At 52.4% G+C, this 18,682-nt stretch overlaps 1 protein-coding gene across 1 annotated transcript in view; it reads left to right on the top strand.

Moving 5' to 3' along the window:
• ADCY10 (adenylate cyclase 10) overlaps window positions 1-18,682 on the top strand; it is a 68,564-nt gene that overhangs the window by 28,848 nt on the left and 21,034 nt on the right. The window contains exons 14-21 of the mRNA XM_045982851.1: window positions 27-180; window positions 2,032-2,224; window positions 2,758-2,844; window positions 4,751-5,025; window positions 6,817-6,953; window positions 11,875-12,000; window positions 13,143-13,421; window positions 13,525-13,815. Of these exons, the coding sequence (XP_045838807.1) occupies window positions 27-180; window positions 2,032-2,224; window positions 2,758-2,844; window positions 4,751-5,025; window positions 6,817-6,953; window positions 11,875-12,000; window positions 13,143-13,421; window positions 13,525-13,815 (1,542 nt within the window). The remainder of the gene's footprint in view (window positions 1-26; window positions 181-2,031; window positions 2,225-2,757; window positions 2,845-4,750; window positions 5,026-6,816; window positions 6,954-11,874; window positions 12,001-13,142; window positions 13,422-13,524; window positions 13,816-18,682) is intronic.

Consider the following 18,682-nt stretch of genomic DNA (forward strand, 5'->3'; position numbering starts at 1 on the left):
TCCTTTTTTAAAAAATAAAACAACAGGACGTGATAAGGAGATCAAGTACTTCATGTGTACCATGAAGGAGTTTTTGGTGTCCAACTGCAGCCGCATCCTAATGTACGAAGGGTTATCAGGATACGGAAAAAGCCAGATACTTATGGAAATTGAGTATCTGGCCCAAGGAGAGAACCACAGGTGAGTGTCTTGCAGTGACCACTTTTTGGGAACCCAGAGAAATGTCCTTAAAGGATTCGTTTATCCTAGTGCTCCTCTCCCTTCTGTCATTTGTCCTATGTAACCCTCCCACAACCCGTCAGTTACTGGGTGTCCTGCCCTCTGCGCTAAGTAGATAATCGATGATAAACATGTCGAACTAAGAAATGAGAAGCAGGGCTGACCCCTGAGATGCTGCTGTGACGCCAGCTGGGGCTTGGACATGGCCTTCTGTCACCGGTGTGCAGTTGGAGCGCGGCTGGCACGGACCTTGAGAGCAAGGCAGGGCGGGATCTGCAGAACAAGCCAGAAAGGTGTCCGGCCCGTGGCCAGTGAACCGCTAGTTCCGACCACTTAGCCCTGTGAGTGGGGATGGAGAAGGACAGGCCTCTGGATTCTCCTTGGAAGGCAGAACTAAGGTACTGCTCTCACACCGGTCAGCTGTTTCCGTAGGAGAAATGTCACGAGGGCACTCCGGGACAGCCACGTGGCACTTTGCGGCAAGGGGCCGTGTGGTGTTCGGTAGCAGTGGCCAGTGACGGTGACTCAGATGAGGACGACGGGGTCTGCTCATAACCACGCACTACTCTGTGCTGTTCTTCTCTTCCTCTGTGATGCCAAGCCTAAGAAGGGCTGGTCTGTAAGTATCTTTAACGTGGCTGAGGAGAGAGTTCATAACGAGGAGACACTTACTCATTTGTTTGTCCCATCCCTTGCGGAGGACCTACCGCGCTCCAGGAACAGCCGAGAGCTAACTTGCTTTGCTGGGGCTGCCCACACAGCACCACGACCTGGGCGGCTCGATGAGCAGAAATGCACCGTCTCTGAGCTCTGGAGGCTCGAAGTCTGAGATCAAGGTGCAGGTGGGCTGGTTCCTTCTGACAGCCATGGGGGACGGTCTGTCCCCTGGGTTTTTCCCAGCTTCCAGGGGTTGGCTGGCAAACGTTGGTGCTCCTCGAGCTGAAGTAGCATCACCCAGTCTCTGCCTTTATCCTTACATAGTGTTCTCCCTGCGCCTTGTCTGTGTTCTCATAAAAACCCTAGTGATTGTGGATTAGGGGCCCCTCTACACCAGCACGACCTCAGTGTAACGTACATAATTCCACCCATAGCGACCCTATTCCAAGATCACTCGGAAGATCACCTTCTGAGGTACCGGGAGCTACGATTCCAACACATGAAACTGGGGGGGACATGAGTCGCCCCATGACAAGCGTCAGTGCCCCAAAGATAGGAACATCCGGTCCCCAGCCACACAGAGCTCTCACGGAAGAGGAGAGAGTGAGAATGAGAACAGGTTGCGGCGGGGACGGTGACGGGAGTGTGCTAGCGAGGCCTGGGAACCCACGACAGAGAGGGGCCGGGACCCAACGTTAGGGCACCGGGGAGGGTTTTCAGGAGGCTACACGTGAGCGGAGATTTGCAGGTAGGCAGTGACAGGGCTGTGAGCAGCGGCAGGCTGCAGTGGGAACCACTAAAATCTTGTAAATGGGGGAGAGGATTTGCATCGATCCAGCACCGGCGTCTGGAAGGGGGTTCACGGAGTCGTGGCGCTAGGCGGGTTTCTCCGCAGTGTGGGTGACAGTCTGCGGGCTGGGGGCAAAGTGGTGGACGTGGGACCGCAGAAGAGGACACGGCCAGGCTCAGGTGGGCGGGCTCCGGGACGCGAGGTGAGGGACGGCGTCGGACGCAGGAGTAGACAGCGCTGCCAGACAGCTTCGGAAATTGCTGTTGCAGCAACAGAACAGCAAGAGCCAGAGCGTTCCTTCAGCCTTGATTATTTTCACACAGTGTATCTAACGCGCTCTCGGGCTCTTGGTTTTCTCAAAACAGGACCATTGCTATCGCGTTGACTAAGATCGGCTTCCATCAGAATTTCTATACTATCCAGATACTCATGGCCAACGTTCTGGGTCTGGACACCTGTAAACATTATAAAGAACGACAGACCAACCTTCAAAATAAAGTGAAGACTCTGCTGAACGAGAAGTTCTACTGTCTCCTGAACGACATCTTCCACGTCCAGGCGAGTGGCCGGGGTGCGCCTCCGCAGCAGGGAGACGTGGGCACCGGCAGCGATTGCTGCCTGAGGTCGGGCGACGTCGCGTCTCTCGGCCGCGGATCACCCTTTCCTTTTCTCGTGTGGAGAGTCTGGGTGACGAGGAAGGGGCTCCCCACCCTCCCCAAGTGAGCTGCCGCCTTCCCGAGACACCGCAGGCCCCTAGAAATACCGCACGCCGAGAAAATCCCCGTGGCCCCTGCGATTCGTCCTCCCTCGCCTTTCCGTCGGAGCTCCCGTACGAACTGAGGCCAGGCACAGCCCCGTGCTCCCGCAGGTGACTGCCGGGGCAGAGACAGAGTGTGTCCTGGCACGTCCTGTGTCTGTTGAGTTCAGTGACGTGGGGAGCACAGCTGGAAGGGACGTTATGAAGCATCTAACACATGAGGCTTACGAGGCGTTGACGGTCCAGAATGGTAAAGTGATTTGCCGCAAGTCACACGGCTAGTAACTCCTTTGGCTTTTCCCCAGACTCAATATTCTCACAATTCTTTATGCAGTTCCCTATTTCACGAGAGGTTTCCAAGATGACCACCTTAAAAAAGCAAAAGCAGTTGGAAGCCTTGTTTCTGAAGGTCTTGGAGCAAGTAAGAGCGTCACAATCGCAAGTGGTGGGGCGATGGGGCGGAAAACGGGAGGTGCCCGCGGGGTTCAGCGCTTCGAAGCTGTGAAAGCTGTGACCTAACACGTCCCCCATCGCCGCCTCCCAGACCTCAGGTCCAGAGTCTGTTCAGAAGTTAGCTGATCTGGAATGAGTCCCTTTAACATGACTCCTGAGGGTCAGCCTCTTCTTAAAACCAGCCCTCTTTCCTTCTCCCTCTGCTTGAGATCCGAGGGCGAACGAGTGGTTCGTAGGTAGGCTCCGTCGTCAGACTACCAACATCTGAACCCTTAGGCCTATCACTTGCTGCCTGGGTAACCTAGAGCAAGTGACTTAACTTGTCTGTGCTTTTGTTTCGTCATCCCCAAAAGAGGAAGTAGTCGTACCTGGCTCACAGGGTTGTGTAAAACGCTTAGAACAGTGCCTGTTTGGGACGCCTGGGTGGCTCAGTTGTTGAGCGTCTCCCTTCGGCTCAGGTCATGATCCCAGGGTCCCTGCTCATGGGGAAGCCTGTTCTCTCCCACTCTTCCTGCTTGTGTTCTCTCTATCGCTGTGTCTCTGCCAAATAAAATCTTAAAAAAAAAAATGTAACGCGAACCTCCCCATTAATCAGAATGTCCTCAAGGTCAGTGAGGAGTAAATCTCTGGTGACAGAACGGGGCCGACCAGTAGGCTTGTTGAGATCATGTAACCAAACAGGGTGTGATACTTTATAATGATTGTCTTACGAAATCTGAAATTTTAAAGTAGCCTTTGGTGCTTTCGTTTGTAAAGACAGCGACGGGGAGAATGGGTGAACCAATGGTGTTCCCAGAGGAGCCAGAGAAAGGAAGCACTGTGGGGAGCCCCGAGAGTGGGGAGGTCTTCTCCACGGGGCTCCCACTCTGTCCAGACCAGGCGAGCTCTTACTTTGTTCAGTGCCGTGTCCCCAGCTCTGTGCACCCCGATGGGTGCATAATAAACGGTTCACGCGTGAGCGAGTACGGCAGACCTGCGCGGGAAAGGCAGCCGGCCAGCTCAGTCTCCCTCCTCAGCCCTGCGCACGGAGTGCCCAGCCCAGTCGGGGCCCAATTAGTGTGTGTTGGATACATACATGTCGGCTGAGCAAACGTCCGTTAGATAAACCCAAGAGATCTTCGTTTGCAAGTAGATTAAAATGACGTGTGGTAAACTTATCAGTTCTTTTTTTTTTTTTTTTGAAGATTTTATTTATTTATTTGAGAGAGAGAGAGCACCAGCCAAGGGAGAAGGCAGAAGGAGAAGCAGGCTCCCTGCCCACTAGAGGGCCCGATGCGGGACTCGATCCCAGGACCCTGGGACCATGACCCTAGCCAAAGGCAGACGCTCGACGGGCCGGACCCCACATATCAGTTCTTCTAATGTAGTGGGCACTTTCACGTGGCTACAACCCCATTTACCCTGCAAAATTTGCATTGTATTCGCACGAGGATTTGACAAAGTCAGAATCCATTCCAGCCAGCTCTGTCTAAATTTACTGCCACAAATTCCAAGATAGTAGACTCCAAATTAGTGCAAATCTGTTGGAAAGATTTTAATTTAGCACCACAGAAGGGCCATGTGTCCTTGGGGGACTATGAAGTCCATGATGGGATGACCCTGGAGCTTTGGTACTAGCGGAGCAGAATTCCTTTCCCCCATTGCACCCTGCCATGCCGTCCCCTCCCTCCCACTTCCCCTCCCCCTCCCCTCCTCTCCCATCCTCACCTCCGCACTGATATGGATACTTGTTTTAAAAACTCACGTTAACAAAATCTTAGAAGTAGAAGAAAAAAGTGCATACACATGCGTACCCATACATGGATGGGTTTTTTGAATTTTTGAATAAAAATCCAAAGTCCTCCAGCGTTTTTCTGTTTTTCCATTTTGTCCAGACAGTGAAAGAGGAAAGGATTATTTTCATCATCGACGAGGGCCAGTTTATTGACTCAGCCTCCTGGGCCTTTATGGAGAAGCTTATCCGGACGGTTCCTATCTTCATCATCATGTCCCTGTCTCCCTTCACCGACACGCCCTGCACGGCGGCCCGCGCCATAATGAAGAACAGGAACACCACCTACGTGACCCTCGGGGCCGTGCAGCCCAAGGACATCCGCAACAAGGTCTGCCTGGACCTCAACGTCCGGTGCATCCCCAAAGAACTGGACACGTGGGTATCCTGTTTCTCTCCCGAGGTCTTCTCGCCCGTGTCCATTCCCCAGATCCAGACCGCGTCACGATTCTTAAGACACACCGGAAGGTGCCTGTTTGAGCATTCCCGCTGGTCCTATCTTTCAAAAGAGCCGCTTGTCACGGTTGGTATGACGGACCGGCTCCCCTTTTCCTAGTTAGCCCTCCTGTGACACCTTCCCCGGCTCCACTCAGTGACATCAGTTTGGTTTCCCTTCATCATGCTGGGTGTGGGCATGCTCCGTTTAACCAACAGTGACAGAGGGCGTTGTCGCAGAAGGCCAACTGGTAAGCTTGAAAGACACAACCTGCGACGAAGCGAGGTCTCGCTCGGCTCTCTGCACCGTAGGCCGGAAGCACCGTTTGTCTGTGGCAGGTGTCGAAGGCGGGCTTTTTCCGCCGCTGCTCTCTGAGCTTCTCGGGGACTCCCCACTGCGGTCCAGACAGTGGTCACCTTAACAACACGGCCACTTACGACCCACCTTGGTGTCTGCGTCTGTTCTTTCTAATGAGTTTGCTTTGCTTTTGCTTGGTGTCTGGGACAAAGTCTCAAAGTAACTCCAGGCATGAATCTGGCTCTTTCCCTTTGCCTCTCGCTCGTCCTCTCTCTCTGAATGTGTACATTTTGTGTGTATGTGTACATATATGTGTGCATTTACCTTTTGATCTAGCAACCCAATTCTAGGAATCTGTCTCAAAGATGTATTAACAAAACTATAAAGAGACATAAGGGCTGAGTTTGATCGAAGCATTGTTTGCGTTAGCAAAAGACTGGAAACAACTCAGAAGTCCATCTCTAACGGACAGGTAGAATGAAACAGGTTACATGCACGCCGTGGAGAAGTACATAGCGTTAAAAAGCAGGAGATGTACTGACAGGGAGGGATGGGCAAGATGTAGTCTGTTTTTTTTAAGATCTTACTTATTTATTCGACAGAGACGGAGACAGTGAGAGAGGGAACACAAGCAGGGGGAGTGGAAGAGGGAGAAGAAGCAGGCTCCCCGCTGGGGAGGAAGCCTGATGTGGGGCTCGATCCCAGGACCCCGGGATCATGACCTGAGCCAAAGGCAGACACCTAATGACTGAGCCCCCCAGGCACCCCAGACAGGATATATTCTTGAGTGAAAAACAAGGCATAGCATGCAGTAGGGGTGACAAGCTGTCTTTTAGGTAAGAAAGAGTGAAATACATCTGTGTACTTTTTTATATCTTTAAAAACAAACATTGAGGGGGCGCCTGGGTGGCTCAGTGGTTTAAGCCGCTGCCTTTGGCTCAGGTCATGATCTCAGGGTCCTGGGATCGAGTCCCACATCGGGCTCTCTGCTCGGCAGGGAGCCTGCTTCCCTCTCACTCTCTCTGCCTCTCTGCCTACTTGTGATCTCTCTCTGTCAAATAAATAAATAAAATCTTAAAAAAAATTAAAAGAAACAAACAAACAAACAAACATTGAGAAGATAAGCCAGAAACTAACTGACATGGTAACTTACAAGGCGAGCAAGGGAGGCAACACCAATTATATAGATTATCTTTGAATAAAAGTCTTGCTTTATTCAAATGCTTTGAAATGCTTTGAAGAAATGTAATTTTTTTAAAAAATGGAAGAAAGAGGGGGAAAAGCAACCCTAAAAAAGGAAAGCAAGTGGAAACAAATAGGCAATACTATTATTTTCAAATAAGGAGTTGTTTTCAAATAATTCGATTAGAGTCAAATATTTTCCTTTCTAAGAGATGGTTGTCTGGTGTGAACAGGTCGCCGTGTTTCTACTGCAGGTACCTGGTGGAGGGAAGCTGTGGGATTCCGTTTTACTGTGAAGAACTGCTGAAGAACCTTGACCATCACAGGGTACTTGTTTTCCAACCCATGGAGTCTGAGGAGAAGACCAACATGACCTGGAACAGCCTGTTCAGTGAGTGCCCTGGTTCAGGCTCCTGCAGAGAGGGCAGGCAGGGGCTTTTCCACAGGCGACATCCTATAGGGTCAGGAGGTTTGGGGAGGTGCAGGGTGCTGGAGCCGTACCCGATATCCGAGGTGGCGAGAGGTGACGGAACTGGTGGGAGAGCTCGGGAAAGAACACGAAGAACAAACACCGGGGCACCCGAACGCTGGTGACGCTGAAGCGGGAGATCCACGGCAAGTGAGGGGAGAAAACTGCTGCACTTTCTTTGGCCGTGATTAACATGGGGGTAAAGGAACTCAAACCCTTTTTTAGGTGTTTCGTGATATCTAACTGCGGCTCTAATTTGCTTCTCCCTAATTGCTAATGATGTTGAATATCTTTTCATGTGCTTTGTTTTTTTGTTTTTTTTTTTTTTTTTGCCATCTCTGCATCTTCTTTGGTAACTATCGCTTCATGCATTTTGCCCATTTTCTAATTGGATTGTTTGGGGGTTTTTTTTTTGTTGTTGTTTTTTAAATGTTGTGTTCTGAGAGTTTCTAATCTATATAGATATGGATTCTTTGTCAGATGAGGTTTGCAAATATTTCCTCTCAGTAGCTTGTCTTCATTCTCACCCAAGGGTCTCTCAAAGTGTTTTAAATTTGACAAAATTCCATTATCAATTTTTTCCTTTTATGAGTCATGTTAAATCCAAAATTTTTTTTAAGATTTATGTATTTATTTCAGAGAGGGGGAGAGGGCACAAGTAGGGGGGAGCGGCCGAGAGAGAGGGAGCAGCGGGCTCCATTCCAGGGCCCTGGGATCATGACCCAAGCCACAGGCAGACGCTTCACTGACGGAGCCCCCAGGCCCAAATCCAAGAACTGTTTGTCTCTCCCTGGACAGACAAAGGTCAAAGCTTCCTCCCCTGTTTTCCTTTTTCTTGAAGGTGTTCCATCTCACATTTAGGTTTGTGATCCACTGAGTTAATTTTTGTCTAAAGTGTGACACTTAGGTTGAGCCCTTCTCTTCCCCTTCCTACCCCCAACGCGTGTCCACCTGTCCCAGCACCATCGGTCACATGGCTCTATCTTCTTCCTTGGCGTGCTTTGGCGCCATTGTCCAAAGTCAGCTGGACATGTCTGTGTGGGTGGGTATCGGTTTCCTATTTTGTTCCATTGATCTGTGTGTCTGTCCCTTTGCCAGTACCATTCAGTGCTGGTTACTATAGCTATCCAGTCTTGAAACCGTGGGAACAGATTCCTCCTCCTTGTTTCAAAATTGTTTTAGCTATTCTGGTTCCGTTGCCTTTCCATTTGAATTTTAGGATCATCTTGTCTGGGGGCACCTGGGTAGCTCAGTCGGTTGAGGGTCCAGCTCTTGGTTTCAACTCAGGTCGTGATCTCAGGGTCATGAGATTGAGCCCCAAGTCAGCTCTGCTCTCAGTGGGGAGTCCACTTGGATTCTGTCCCTCTCCCCCACTCCCTCAAATAAATAAATAAATCTTTAGAATAATCTTGTCTGTATAAGAAATCTTTGCGGGATTCTTTTTAAAGATCTGTTTATTTTAGAGAGAGGCAGCGAACTGGGGAAGGGGCAGAAGCAGAGAGAGAATCCGGAAGCAGACTCCTTGCTGAGTGCGGAGTGCGGAGCCAGACGTGGGGTTCAGTCCCAGACTCTGAGATCATGCCTGGAGCCGAAACCACGTCAGCTGTTTAACCAACTGAGCCACCCAGGTGCCACCTTGGAGGGATTTTGATAGGAATTTCAATATATATGCATTACATTGTATTTCAATTTGGGACAAATTGACATCTTCCCCCCCCCTTTTTTTTTTTAAGATTTTACTTATTTTACTCATGCTTTCTCTCTCTCTCCCTCCGTCTCTCTCTCCCTAATGTATAAATAAAATCTTTAAAAGAAGAAAACTTGTAAAACTAGAGAGGTTTAGGTTGCAAACAGTGTGAATGGACCACATGCCACCGAACTCTCAACATGAAGACGGTTAACTGTATGTGAATTTCTCCTAAATTTTTAAAACAACAACTATACGCAATACAGGATCCTGGCCTGGGTCCTGCGTCGGGAGGAAAAACCGCCGAAGGACATTGTTGTTGCATCACTCGACAAAACTGGAAAAGGGACAGTAAATGCCTGTTTCGGTGTGAAATATTCTGAAACTGGGAAATGTACTCGGGGGGTGTAAGAGGACCTCGTTCTCAGGAAATACCCAGTAAAGCATCTGGGTAAAGGGGCATGAGTTGTTCAGCGTCAGATGCTGCAGGAAAAGTACGTACATGGCGAGAAAACGGAGGCCGTGGCGGATGAGGCAAAACGTTAACGACAGGTGAATTTGAATGCAGAGTACACAGTCTCACTCTTACAACTTTTGGTTAAGTCTGGAACTTCCCAAATAAAAAGATTTTTTAAAAACACCTGACATTCAGTTGTTTCCCACGGAGCTTACGATGAAATGCCGCCTCCCAGCGGGGACTGGGAAGGCTCCAGGACCTGATTCCCGGACCTGCGTGGCCTCCTCCGTGCTCTGAAATGTGTTCCCGCTGCGCGGGCTGCGTCCCTGGCATTTCCGGGGCTGGGGCACAGGCCCTGCTCCTTTCTGCTCCAGACCGCCATCCCCCTCCTCGGGCACCCCCCACGGAGGGCTCCTTCCCCGCAGCCCAGGTGTCGCCTGCCCAGCGTGACTTTCTCTACCTCCGCTTCGGTCTGTCCGAAGAAGCCCCCCGGCACTGACCTTCTTGTGAGTCTCTGTCACCAGGTTTATTTCTGTCATAAACCGAATCACACTGTGACATTAGCCTCCGCATTTATGTGTCTGTTGCCCCTTGTCTCTCCGCCACTGTTGCAAGTCGAACTTCGTGCGCAGGACGTCTCCGCTCCGGGATCTTTGACCACAGAGCAACGCCCAGGACCTCGGGGCGCTCGGTTGCCACGGGCTGAGTGGCCGAAAGCTGCTGCGTCCTAGACAGGGACACAGGAACGTGAACACGCACGGACAACGTCATGCCCAGGAACCCCACTTGCCCACCCTAACATGCGCGTGCACACTCGCACATGGCCCCTTTTGGGGTGTTCTACCCTGTCCTGGGCTCCCCGACTCCCAGGGAGAATCTGCAGTCCTGTCCCCGCCACACGTCTCTGTCCCCGCCGTACCTCTCTGACCAGGCAGTCCTCAGCGTGGCTCCCGTCCCAGGGGCTGACGACGACGACTCGCTTCAAGTTCTGTCCTTAGCCCTCGTCTTCGCCTGCTGGTTCTTTCTCCCCGCGCTAATGCTCTGTCCCCTGCCTTCACGGGTGTCTGCGCCCCGTGGTCTCCCACCACCACTGCGCTCTCCTCTCCGGGTGCTGCACCTCCGGGTGCTGCACCTCCGGCTGCGCGGGACAGTCTTCTGGAGCCGCTGCCCCTCGGACTCCACCCGCCCGACCCCAGGCAGCGCCCGCCCTCCCCACTGCACCTCCTCCCGCATCTGCCCCCTTGGTTCTTGGCAACACCCCATGAGCTCCGTCCCCGCCTCGCTTGGACCCGGCTCCTCGCTGTGCCGCGGGACCCGGACGTCCTACCCACCATCTCGTGGTCAGGCTCCGTCGTGACTGTTCTCACAGTGTCCCCTCTCCCGTGCTTTGCCCGCCCCACCCACACCCAGGGCTGCTTTCCGAGAAGCGGCCGGTGGCTGACGGCTGTCCCCTTCCCAGACACCTGTGCTGTCCCGGGACTTTGCCAGGAGTCAAGTCCAGACTCGATAGTGCGACGTCAACACCCCCGTGGTCTGGTCCCAAACTGTGTCCCCAGTGCATGTGCCCTGGAGGGGCTCCTGCGGCCCCAGTGACCTCACGATCCCCCCACCTGCAGGGCATCTGTGGCTTCCGTGCCCTGCCCTGGTCGGCCCTTGCTCTTCGACCTGGAAAACCTTTCATCTTTCTCCGTGCTGTCGCGCTAAGTCCTCCTCCACGAGGCCGGTCCGAATCCACGATGACGGAGCCGTGTCTCCTCTCTGGGCTCCCAGCTCCCTGCGCTTTGCTTTCTACCTCCTGCATCTGGCCTGGCGCATGACTGGTCGCTTCCGTGTGGGTCTCTAAGACACGGAGCTCCTCGGGGTGGGTCTGTCGCCGACCCCGGCCACACGGTGCGCAGGGGGTCCTCACTCTGACCGACACGGGTCTCATCCCCAGGCGGCTTCTCTCACTGGCGCGTTCCCGCCTGGAAGTGCAGCTCCGTGCACACACCTTCTCTCCAGGAGGACCGTAGCCGCACTCACCTTCCCGTTCCCACGCCACAGCCCACGGCGACCCATGAGTGGCTGCAGGAGTGAGGAAGGGATGTGCTGTGAGTGCCAGGACACACCATGACCCGGCAAGTGCGCGCCAGCCTCCCTGTTTTAAATATCTCGTTCCCATGACCGTGTTGTAGGTCGAGTACTGTCTCCGGAGTGCGTTTGCGTCCGAGTGCGGGCACCTGAATGTGCCCACAGTGTCCGTTAGTGTGGGCTGCAAGACACGCCCCGATAGCCTTTGAATCAAACTTCTCTCAAACTGCGTATACTACAGAGACTTCTAATAGTGGTTCCCAGTGCTTTTGGGCAGTGGGGCACAGAACGTTTTGAGTACATTTAGGTGGTCTTATATTAGTTTCCTTAAAACATTATCCCAAAATACTGGATGAAGGGCACCTGGGTGGCTCAGTGGGTTAAGCCTCTGCCTTCAGCTCAGGACATGATCCCAGGACCCTGGGATCCAGACCCGCATCGGGCTCTCTGCTCGGCGGGGAGCCTGCTTTCAGCTCTAACTGTTGCTCTCCCTGCGTGTGCTCTCTCTCGCTCTCTCTTTCTGTGACAAATAAATAAAATCTTTAAGACCCACCTTGAAGTTGGTTGCAAAATCGAGATCATGACAGGACAATGACTCTCGTGTGTTCTTCCTTTTCATCTCCCTACAGAGAATTTTAGTAGGCCAACCGAGGAATTAAAAACACTGACCCCTGATTATGAGGGCATTGAAGACGCCTGTAACCTCGCCAGTGGCGTCAGATTGAAAAACTTGTCACCGCCGGCATCATTAAAAGGTAAAGGAAATCAGACCCGGTGTTCTAGGACCTCGCCTCCCCTTTCCCTTCTGTAGGGTGGCTGTCGGAAAGGGAGAGAGGGAGACAGTAACAGACCGCGGCGGCTGGCCGTGCAGTGTTGCCCCAGACAGTCGGATCTCCATGGAAGGCTTAGCTTTTCTGCCTCTGACCTGGAGCGCCTGCTCCCCGGGGGCATGTTCTGGAATCGGTTTTGAACATAGTTTAGTTCAACTGCGCAAACGAGTGAGGTGTAGTAGTACATTTTTCATTAAATCAAAGCCAAATAATGAGGGAGAAAATCGAATACTGACTTTTTCTGCCACTTACTTTTATAAGAAATGGCAAGCGTAGAATTTATATCCGAGCTGTTTCTTAGTCCTTTCAAGAAAAATGACTTTCAAGCAGTGTTCTGGTATGGATTCGGCTCCAAGTCGTGCCATCCACAAATAACTGAGAGCGTCTGAAGGCTGACCTGGGGACCCCTCCAGGTCTCGGTGCTCAGAAAGCATCGTTGTTCAAGCGCTGCGTCTGCGAGCGTAGGCGGGCAGCCAGCTTGGCTTCCGCAGTGTTCTGTGGGCAGGAGGTTCAGATTTTGTCCCGACAGGGGAGGTCACGGAAGGACATCCTGGCCAGGATCTCACCAGGCCACGCTTGGGCGAGAGGTTGGAATTGGCGCTCGAAGCTCTCTGGCGTGTGCCCTGAGCGCAGAGATGGCGGCGGCTGCCCCGGGAAGGAGGCCGCCTCCGGCAGAGGCTGCAAGGGGGTCAGTGCGGGGGCAGGCGAGGGTAGCCGTAGAAGTCAACGTAGCTGGCAGCCGGCGGGCATGCTCCTCCGACTGCCGGGGCCCACCGTGACCTCCCGCCGCCGCACAAACCCTGTCACGCTCTGGCCCCAAACTCGAACCCCCGCAGTGGATCTCGTTCCGGTCTGGTCCCCACACCGGGCGCGTCGCGGGGAGCGGCCCCTGCGCCCTCAGCGCCCCCCCCCCCCCCGCTCGTGCTCTGAGGCAGGCCCTCGGCGGGGAGGCCCTCGGGCTGGGAGGCCGGGCTGCCGCACACCGGGCAGCGCGGGGCAGGCCGGCCCGAGTCCGGATGCACCTGCTGCGGGCAGTGAGCGCCGGCCCGTCGCGTGGCTCCCCGCAGAGATGTCGCTGGTGCGTCTGGACAGCATGAGCCTGTCGCAGCAGATGCTGGTGAGGTGCGCCGCCGTCATCGGCCTGACCTTCACCACGGAGCTGCTGTTCGAGGTCCTGCCGTGCTGGAACATGAAGATGATGGTCAAGGCCCTGGCGACGCTCGTGGACGCCAACGTCTTCGACTGTTTCCGCAACGGCAAGGAGCTGCGCACCGCCCTGAAGCACAACGCGGCCTCGTACGAGGTGAATCACCGCTCGCGGTCCCTGAGGCCCGGCCAGGGCATGGGTGAGTGCGCCCCCGAACCGCTCCCCTGCGCTTCTGCCCAGCCCCGGGCGGCCGCGGACCCCATGTGGGGCGGGGGCCGACCGGTGCCCTTCTGCCCCCGCAGCGTGCAACGAGGGCGAGGAGCTGCACGAGCTGGAAAGCGCGGTCATCGAGTGCCACGTCATCCGCTTCTGCCGGCCGGTGATGCAGAAGACGGCGTACGAGCTGTGGCTGCAGGCCGAGAAGACGGCCATGCACCTCAAGTGCGCCCGCTTCCTGGAGGACAGCGCGCACCGCTGCGACCACTGCCGGAGCGGGGACTTCGTGCCCTTCCACCACTTCACCGTGGACATCCGCCTCAACACGCTGGACACGGACACCATCAGGAAGATGGCCACGTCCCACGGATACAAAAGTAAGCATGGCTCGGCCCGGCAGTCCTAACTCTTCCTGGGGCCCCGCGTGGGTTTGGACCCTGAGGGCTCCAAGTCCCCCGAGGCTGGGTTCACGAATGGCTGAAGACTTGAGTCGTGTAGACCTCGGGGGCGGGGGGGCACGTGTGAGCAGCTGAGTCCATCAGAAACAGTCTTGCTGTGACGCCCACAGAGGGTTTGGAGCTCAGGACTCTGGCAAAATGGGGTGCAGCCGAGCTCAAAGGAAGATATCCAGAGGCATCAAACTGACGCGGCTTAATTCACACCGAGGATGGAGTCCAAGGCCGGGGCGCGGGGGAGGGGGGTCCTCGCATGTTGACGTTGAAACGAGCCAGAGGGAGACGGAGTACCGCTTCCTGGCAGGTGAGAACGTTGCTCTGCAGTCAGGTTTGAAACAAGGTTCCCTCGGAGAAAGAATGTGAGTGGGGGGGACCATGCAGGGCTAAGCGGGTCAAGGGCTCCGGCTCAGGGCAGCGGTTCCAGATCATCTGTGACGCAAATGTGAGGAAACTGCAGTCTGAGAGCGCGAATCAGCTACACGGTCTGGATCCAAGGGATCGGGTACCATGGACTGTTAGCACAGGCGTGACGGGCGTGAGGCAACCCCAACTCCAGCCCTCCCTCATGGGTGATCAGGGAGCATCACACGACTCTGTGCCCCAGCCAGAAGCCTTGGTGATCATGGCTAAATCTGGCTGGGAAAGCAGAGGATGTAAGGACAGGATTCTTATATTTTATGGATATTAAAAATTAGAAAGAAATATATCTAAAGTGCCTAGCACATAGTAGGTACAAAAATAATTTTTAAAAAAAATTTAATTATGGGGCGCCTGGGTGGCTCAGTGGATTAAGCCGCTACCTTTGGCTCAGGTCATGATCTCAGGGTCCTGGGATTGAGCCCCACATCGGGCTCTTTGCTCCGCAGGGAGCCTGCTTCCTCCTCTCTCTCTCTGCCTGCCTCTCTGCCTAGTTGTGATCTCTCTCTGTCAAATAAATAAATAAAATCTTAAAAAAAATGTAATTATTTGTTTGAGAGAGTGAGAGAGCTAGAGAGAATGTGAGTGGGGGGCAGAGCAGAGGGAGAGGGAGAAGCAGGCTCCCCGCTGAGCAGGGAGCCCGATGTGGGGCTCGATCCCAGGACCCATGACCAAGGTGGATGCTTAACCAACTGAGCCACCCAGGCGCCCCCCAAAATAAATATTTATTCTCATTCATTCTTTATTTCACATGCGTTCTCCTTTGACCTTCGTGTTAACCTTTCAAGGTGGAAGGCTCTTGTTACTCTATACGTGCGGACACTGAGGTTCCGGCAGAGTCAGCAGCTTGTCCAGTGCGGCAGAAAGAGCGGTGGACTATTCAGTCGCAGGCCAGTCTCATCCCCAAGCTCATGCTGTGCCCAGTGCTCCTGAGCTTCCCACAGTGCAGGGTGGGACCTTTGGGCAAGGCTGGCAGGGGAGATTGGAAGAGGTTTCTGGATGCGGCCATCAGTGGATCAGAGAGTAAAGAAGACGAAGCCGTCTCCGCCCTCCATCAGGAAGAAAGCAGGTTGCACCGTGGCACAAGCCTAGTGTTGACCCGGAACCAACACTGTCTCATCTCAAAAAAGAGAAGTCAGACGTTAGGTTCCGATCCCTCGAGTCTGGATTCTCATGGATCGGTTGGGAGAAAAAGGCAGCCTGGAGCCATTTTAGGACGTCTTGGGAGTATGAGAAGAGCCCTAGATGTTGGAATGGAAGACTCAAGAAAATAACAACTTTTAAGGACTTGAGGACCGAGAGAGGGCAGACCCCACAACAGACAAAACAGGCGCCCAGAAGGCAGGCAGTGAGGGCGGACAAGGATGCATGGGCAGATCCAAGAGCTTCAGGGATGATCCCAACATAGAGCCATGTTCAAGGATCCAGAGCAAGTACCGGCAGGGGAGAGTCGACTGAGGAGATACGAGACAGGGGAGGCAAGGGGCAACCCGGGGGGCTCAGCTGGTTAAGTGTCCAACTCTTGATCTCAGCCGGGGTCTTGATCTCAGGGTTATGAGTTCAAACCCTGTGTTGGGCTCTCTGCTGGGTGTGGCCCCTACCAAGTGAATGAATGAATGAATGAATGAATGAGGAAGGAAGATTCCAGACTATGTGAGTCTCTCCATGTATGTCTTTATATATATATATTTGGTGGCAGTGGGGGGGGGTAAAATTGCAGTTGATTTGTTTAAGATTTATTTATTTTAGAGAAGGGGGAGGGGCTAAGGGGGAGAATCCTAGGCAGACTCCCTGCCAAGAGTGGAGCCCGACACAGGGCTTGACCTCACAACCTTGAGATCATGACCTGAGTCAGAATCAAGGGTCAGATGCCCAACCGACTGAGCCACCCAGCCGCGCCCACAGTTGGTTTTAAGCAGGCTGGTGAGGGTTGTCAAAGAAAGCAACTTCAGGTATTTTTGGATTCTCCAATATACCTTAGCGGTTTCACTCGGGCGCTTCTGTGCCCTCCTGTGACTCTGAGTAATGTCTGTGCTTTTGTCCGCCACTCTGCCTGCCTGAGGCCAAAGCTCTACTATTTCTCTTGTCAGAACTTTCCACCTGTTTAAAAGGCTATCAACTAGACATCTTTAAAATTTTTCCTAAAAGTTTTACAGTAGAAACAGGAATGCCAACCCCCAGTGCCCCACACACTTTCAGTACTTCTCAGGGGCCGACATCTTAACTTAGCTGTTCTTTCTGGTCATCGCCCCCACAGACGAAAGGATGTGTTCATACAGTTAAACAAAACGAAACAAATTCTGGCATTATCTGTTTTCTTCTTAACTTGGTGAACAGATACAGCATGCCAGGGTGAGAACTTAGGCCTGTCACACTGCTGCTCAGGACCAGTACCGCGAATGACTGCTGTTAGGTAAATCATTAAGAAGACCGTGTAAATGCGATTCATTCCAGAACCAAGTAATATACTGCAAATGGAGTTCTTCACGAAAGTCTGTTTTTCCTTGAGTTTCTAGGATAATTTTTTTTGCAATGTCTTCTTTATAATATCCTGTCTTGGTTGGATACTCTGTCCATTATCCCTGAACCTTGTACCTGTAGGTCACACTGGTAAAGGACGCAGCGTTGACCTGTGAACTGTGCAGGTTCACTTATACGCAGAACTTTTTCAGTAAATACAGTAGAGTACTAGGAATGTATTTTCTCAATAACATTTTCTTTCTTCTAGCTTATTTTATTGTAAGGCTAGAGTATATAGTGCATAAAACATAGAGAATATGGGTTAATTAACTTCATGTTATCAATAAGGCTTCTGGTCAACATCAGGCTGTTAAGCAAAGTTTTGGGAGAGTCAAAAGTTACATGTGAATTTTCCACTGCTGGGGGGCGCAGGGGTCGGGTGTCCCTAACCCCTGTGCTGTTCAAGAGTCAGCTGTAATTGGAAGAGTTCAAAGACCATAGGCATAGATTAGGCAGTGAGGAAGTTGATTCTCTTTTCAATTCTCTCTTTCCTCAAGTCCTCCTTAAGTTATATTCTTAAGTCTTGATCCCCACAGATCTGCAGTCCATGGACTTCCTCATGGGCTCTGTCCTTCCGTTCCCTCTACCTACTTCATCAGAGACCCGTCCTCTCACTCCTTCGCCTTCTGAACAGGTAGTGAACCCCCCCCCCCAACAGTTTGTTTACTCATTCAACAAACAGAGTTCCTGCTCTGTGCTAGCCCCAGCTTCAGGCACGTGGGATCAAAAGAGCATTCGTTCTATTGTGGAGAAACAATGGAGGAAAAAACATAACAAAGTTAGGAATCTACAGTATGTTGTGGGAGGTAAAACTGGAAGAACACTGAGAAGAATGTCTGGTAGGGAAAGGGGGATGAGGATGCAGAGTCATTAGGGGAGCCCGCACTGAGGGGCGAGATTCCGAGACAGACAACGGAAGGGGTGATGGCCGGGGGGGCATTCCAGGCAGAGAGGATAACCCCACAATGACCCCGGACAGGAACTCATCCCTTCCATTCTATACATTGTGGGTTTATGGTTTTTAAGATTGTTTTATTCTCATTTCAATGGGGTAAAATGTCCTGGACCCGGAGGTACCAGAGATAGACAAAGGAATTCAGTCTGTCAGTCTGAACCTGAAGTCTTATTTGCAGGTGTTTGAAACCATGAGATGAGCAAGTGGTATCTTCGCTTTTCTCCTTGCTTCTGAGAACCTACAAGCATTTTGTATATATTTTTTCTTCTGAATTTTACAGATCCCCTTTGAAGTAGGGAACTTTTAAAAAATATATTCTTCATAAATGAAGAGAATTGAGAACTAAAAATAATATGATTCACCTGCGAGGCAAATGAGAGAATGCCAAAAGCATATCTTGTACTCCCCAACTTTGTTTCCTTTTCAAAGCCGGTATTGCTCATCTCCGCATCCCATTCTATCACTATTACAATTTGAAACATAAAAAAATAGGGACATTGAGGGCACCTGCGTGGCTCAGTCAGTCAGACGGCTGCCTTCATCTCAGGTCATGATGCCAGAGTCCTGGGATCGATGCCCGTGGGTTCTCTGCTTGGCGGGAAGCCCGCTGTTTCCTCTCCAGCTTCCCCCCTGCCCCACTTATGTTCCTTCTTCCGCTGTCTCTGTCAAATAAATAAATAAAATCTTGTTTTTTAAGATTTGTTTATTTATTCATTTGACAGACAGGGATCACAAGTAGGCAGAGAGGCAGGGAGAGAGAGAGGAGGAAGCAGGCTCCCTACTGAGCAGAGAGCCCGATGCGGGACTCGATCCCATGACCCTGAGATCATGACCTGAGCTGAAGACAGAGGCTCAACCCACTGAGCCACCCAGGTGCTGCTGAATCTTTAAAATATA

Source organism: Meles meles, chromosome 17 (assembly GCF_922984935.1).
Source record: "Meles meles chromosome 17, mMelMel3.1 paternal haplotype, whole genome shotgun sequence".
Lineage (NCBI taxonomy): Eukaryota > Metazoa > Chordata > Mammalia > Carnivora > Mustelidae > Meles > Meles meles.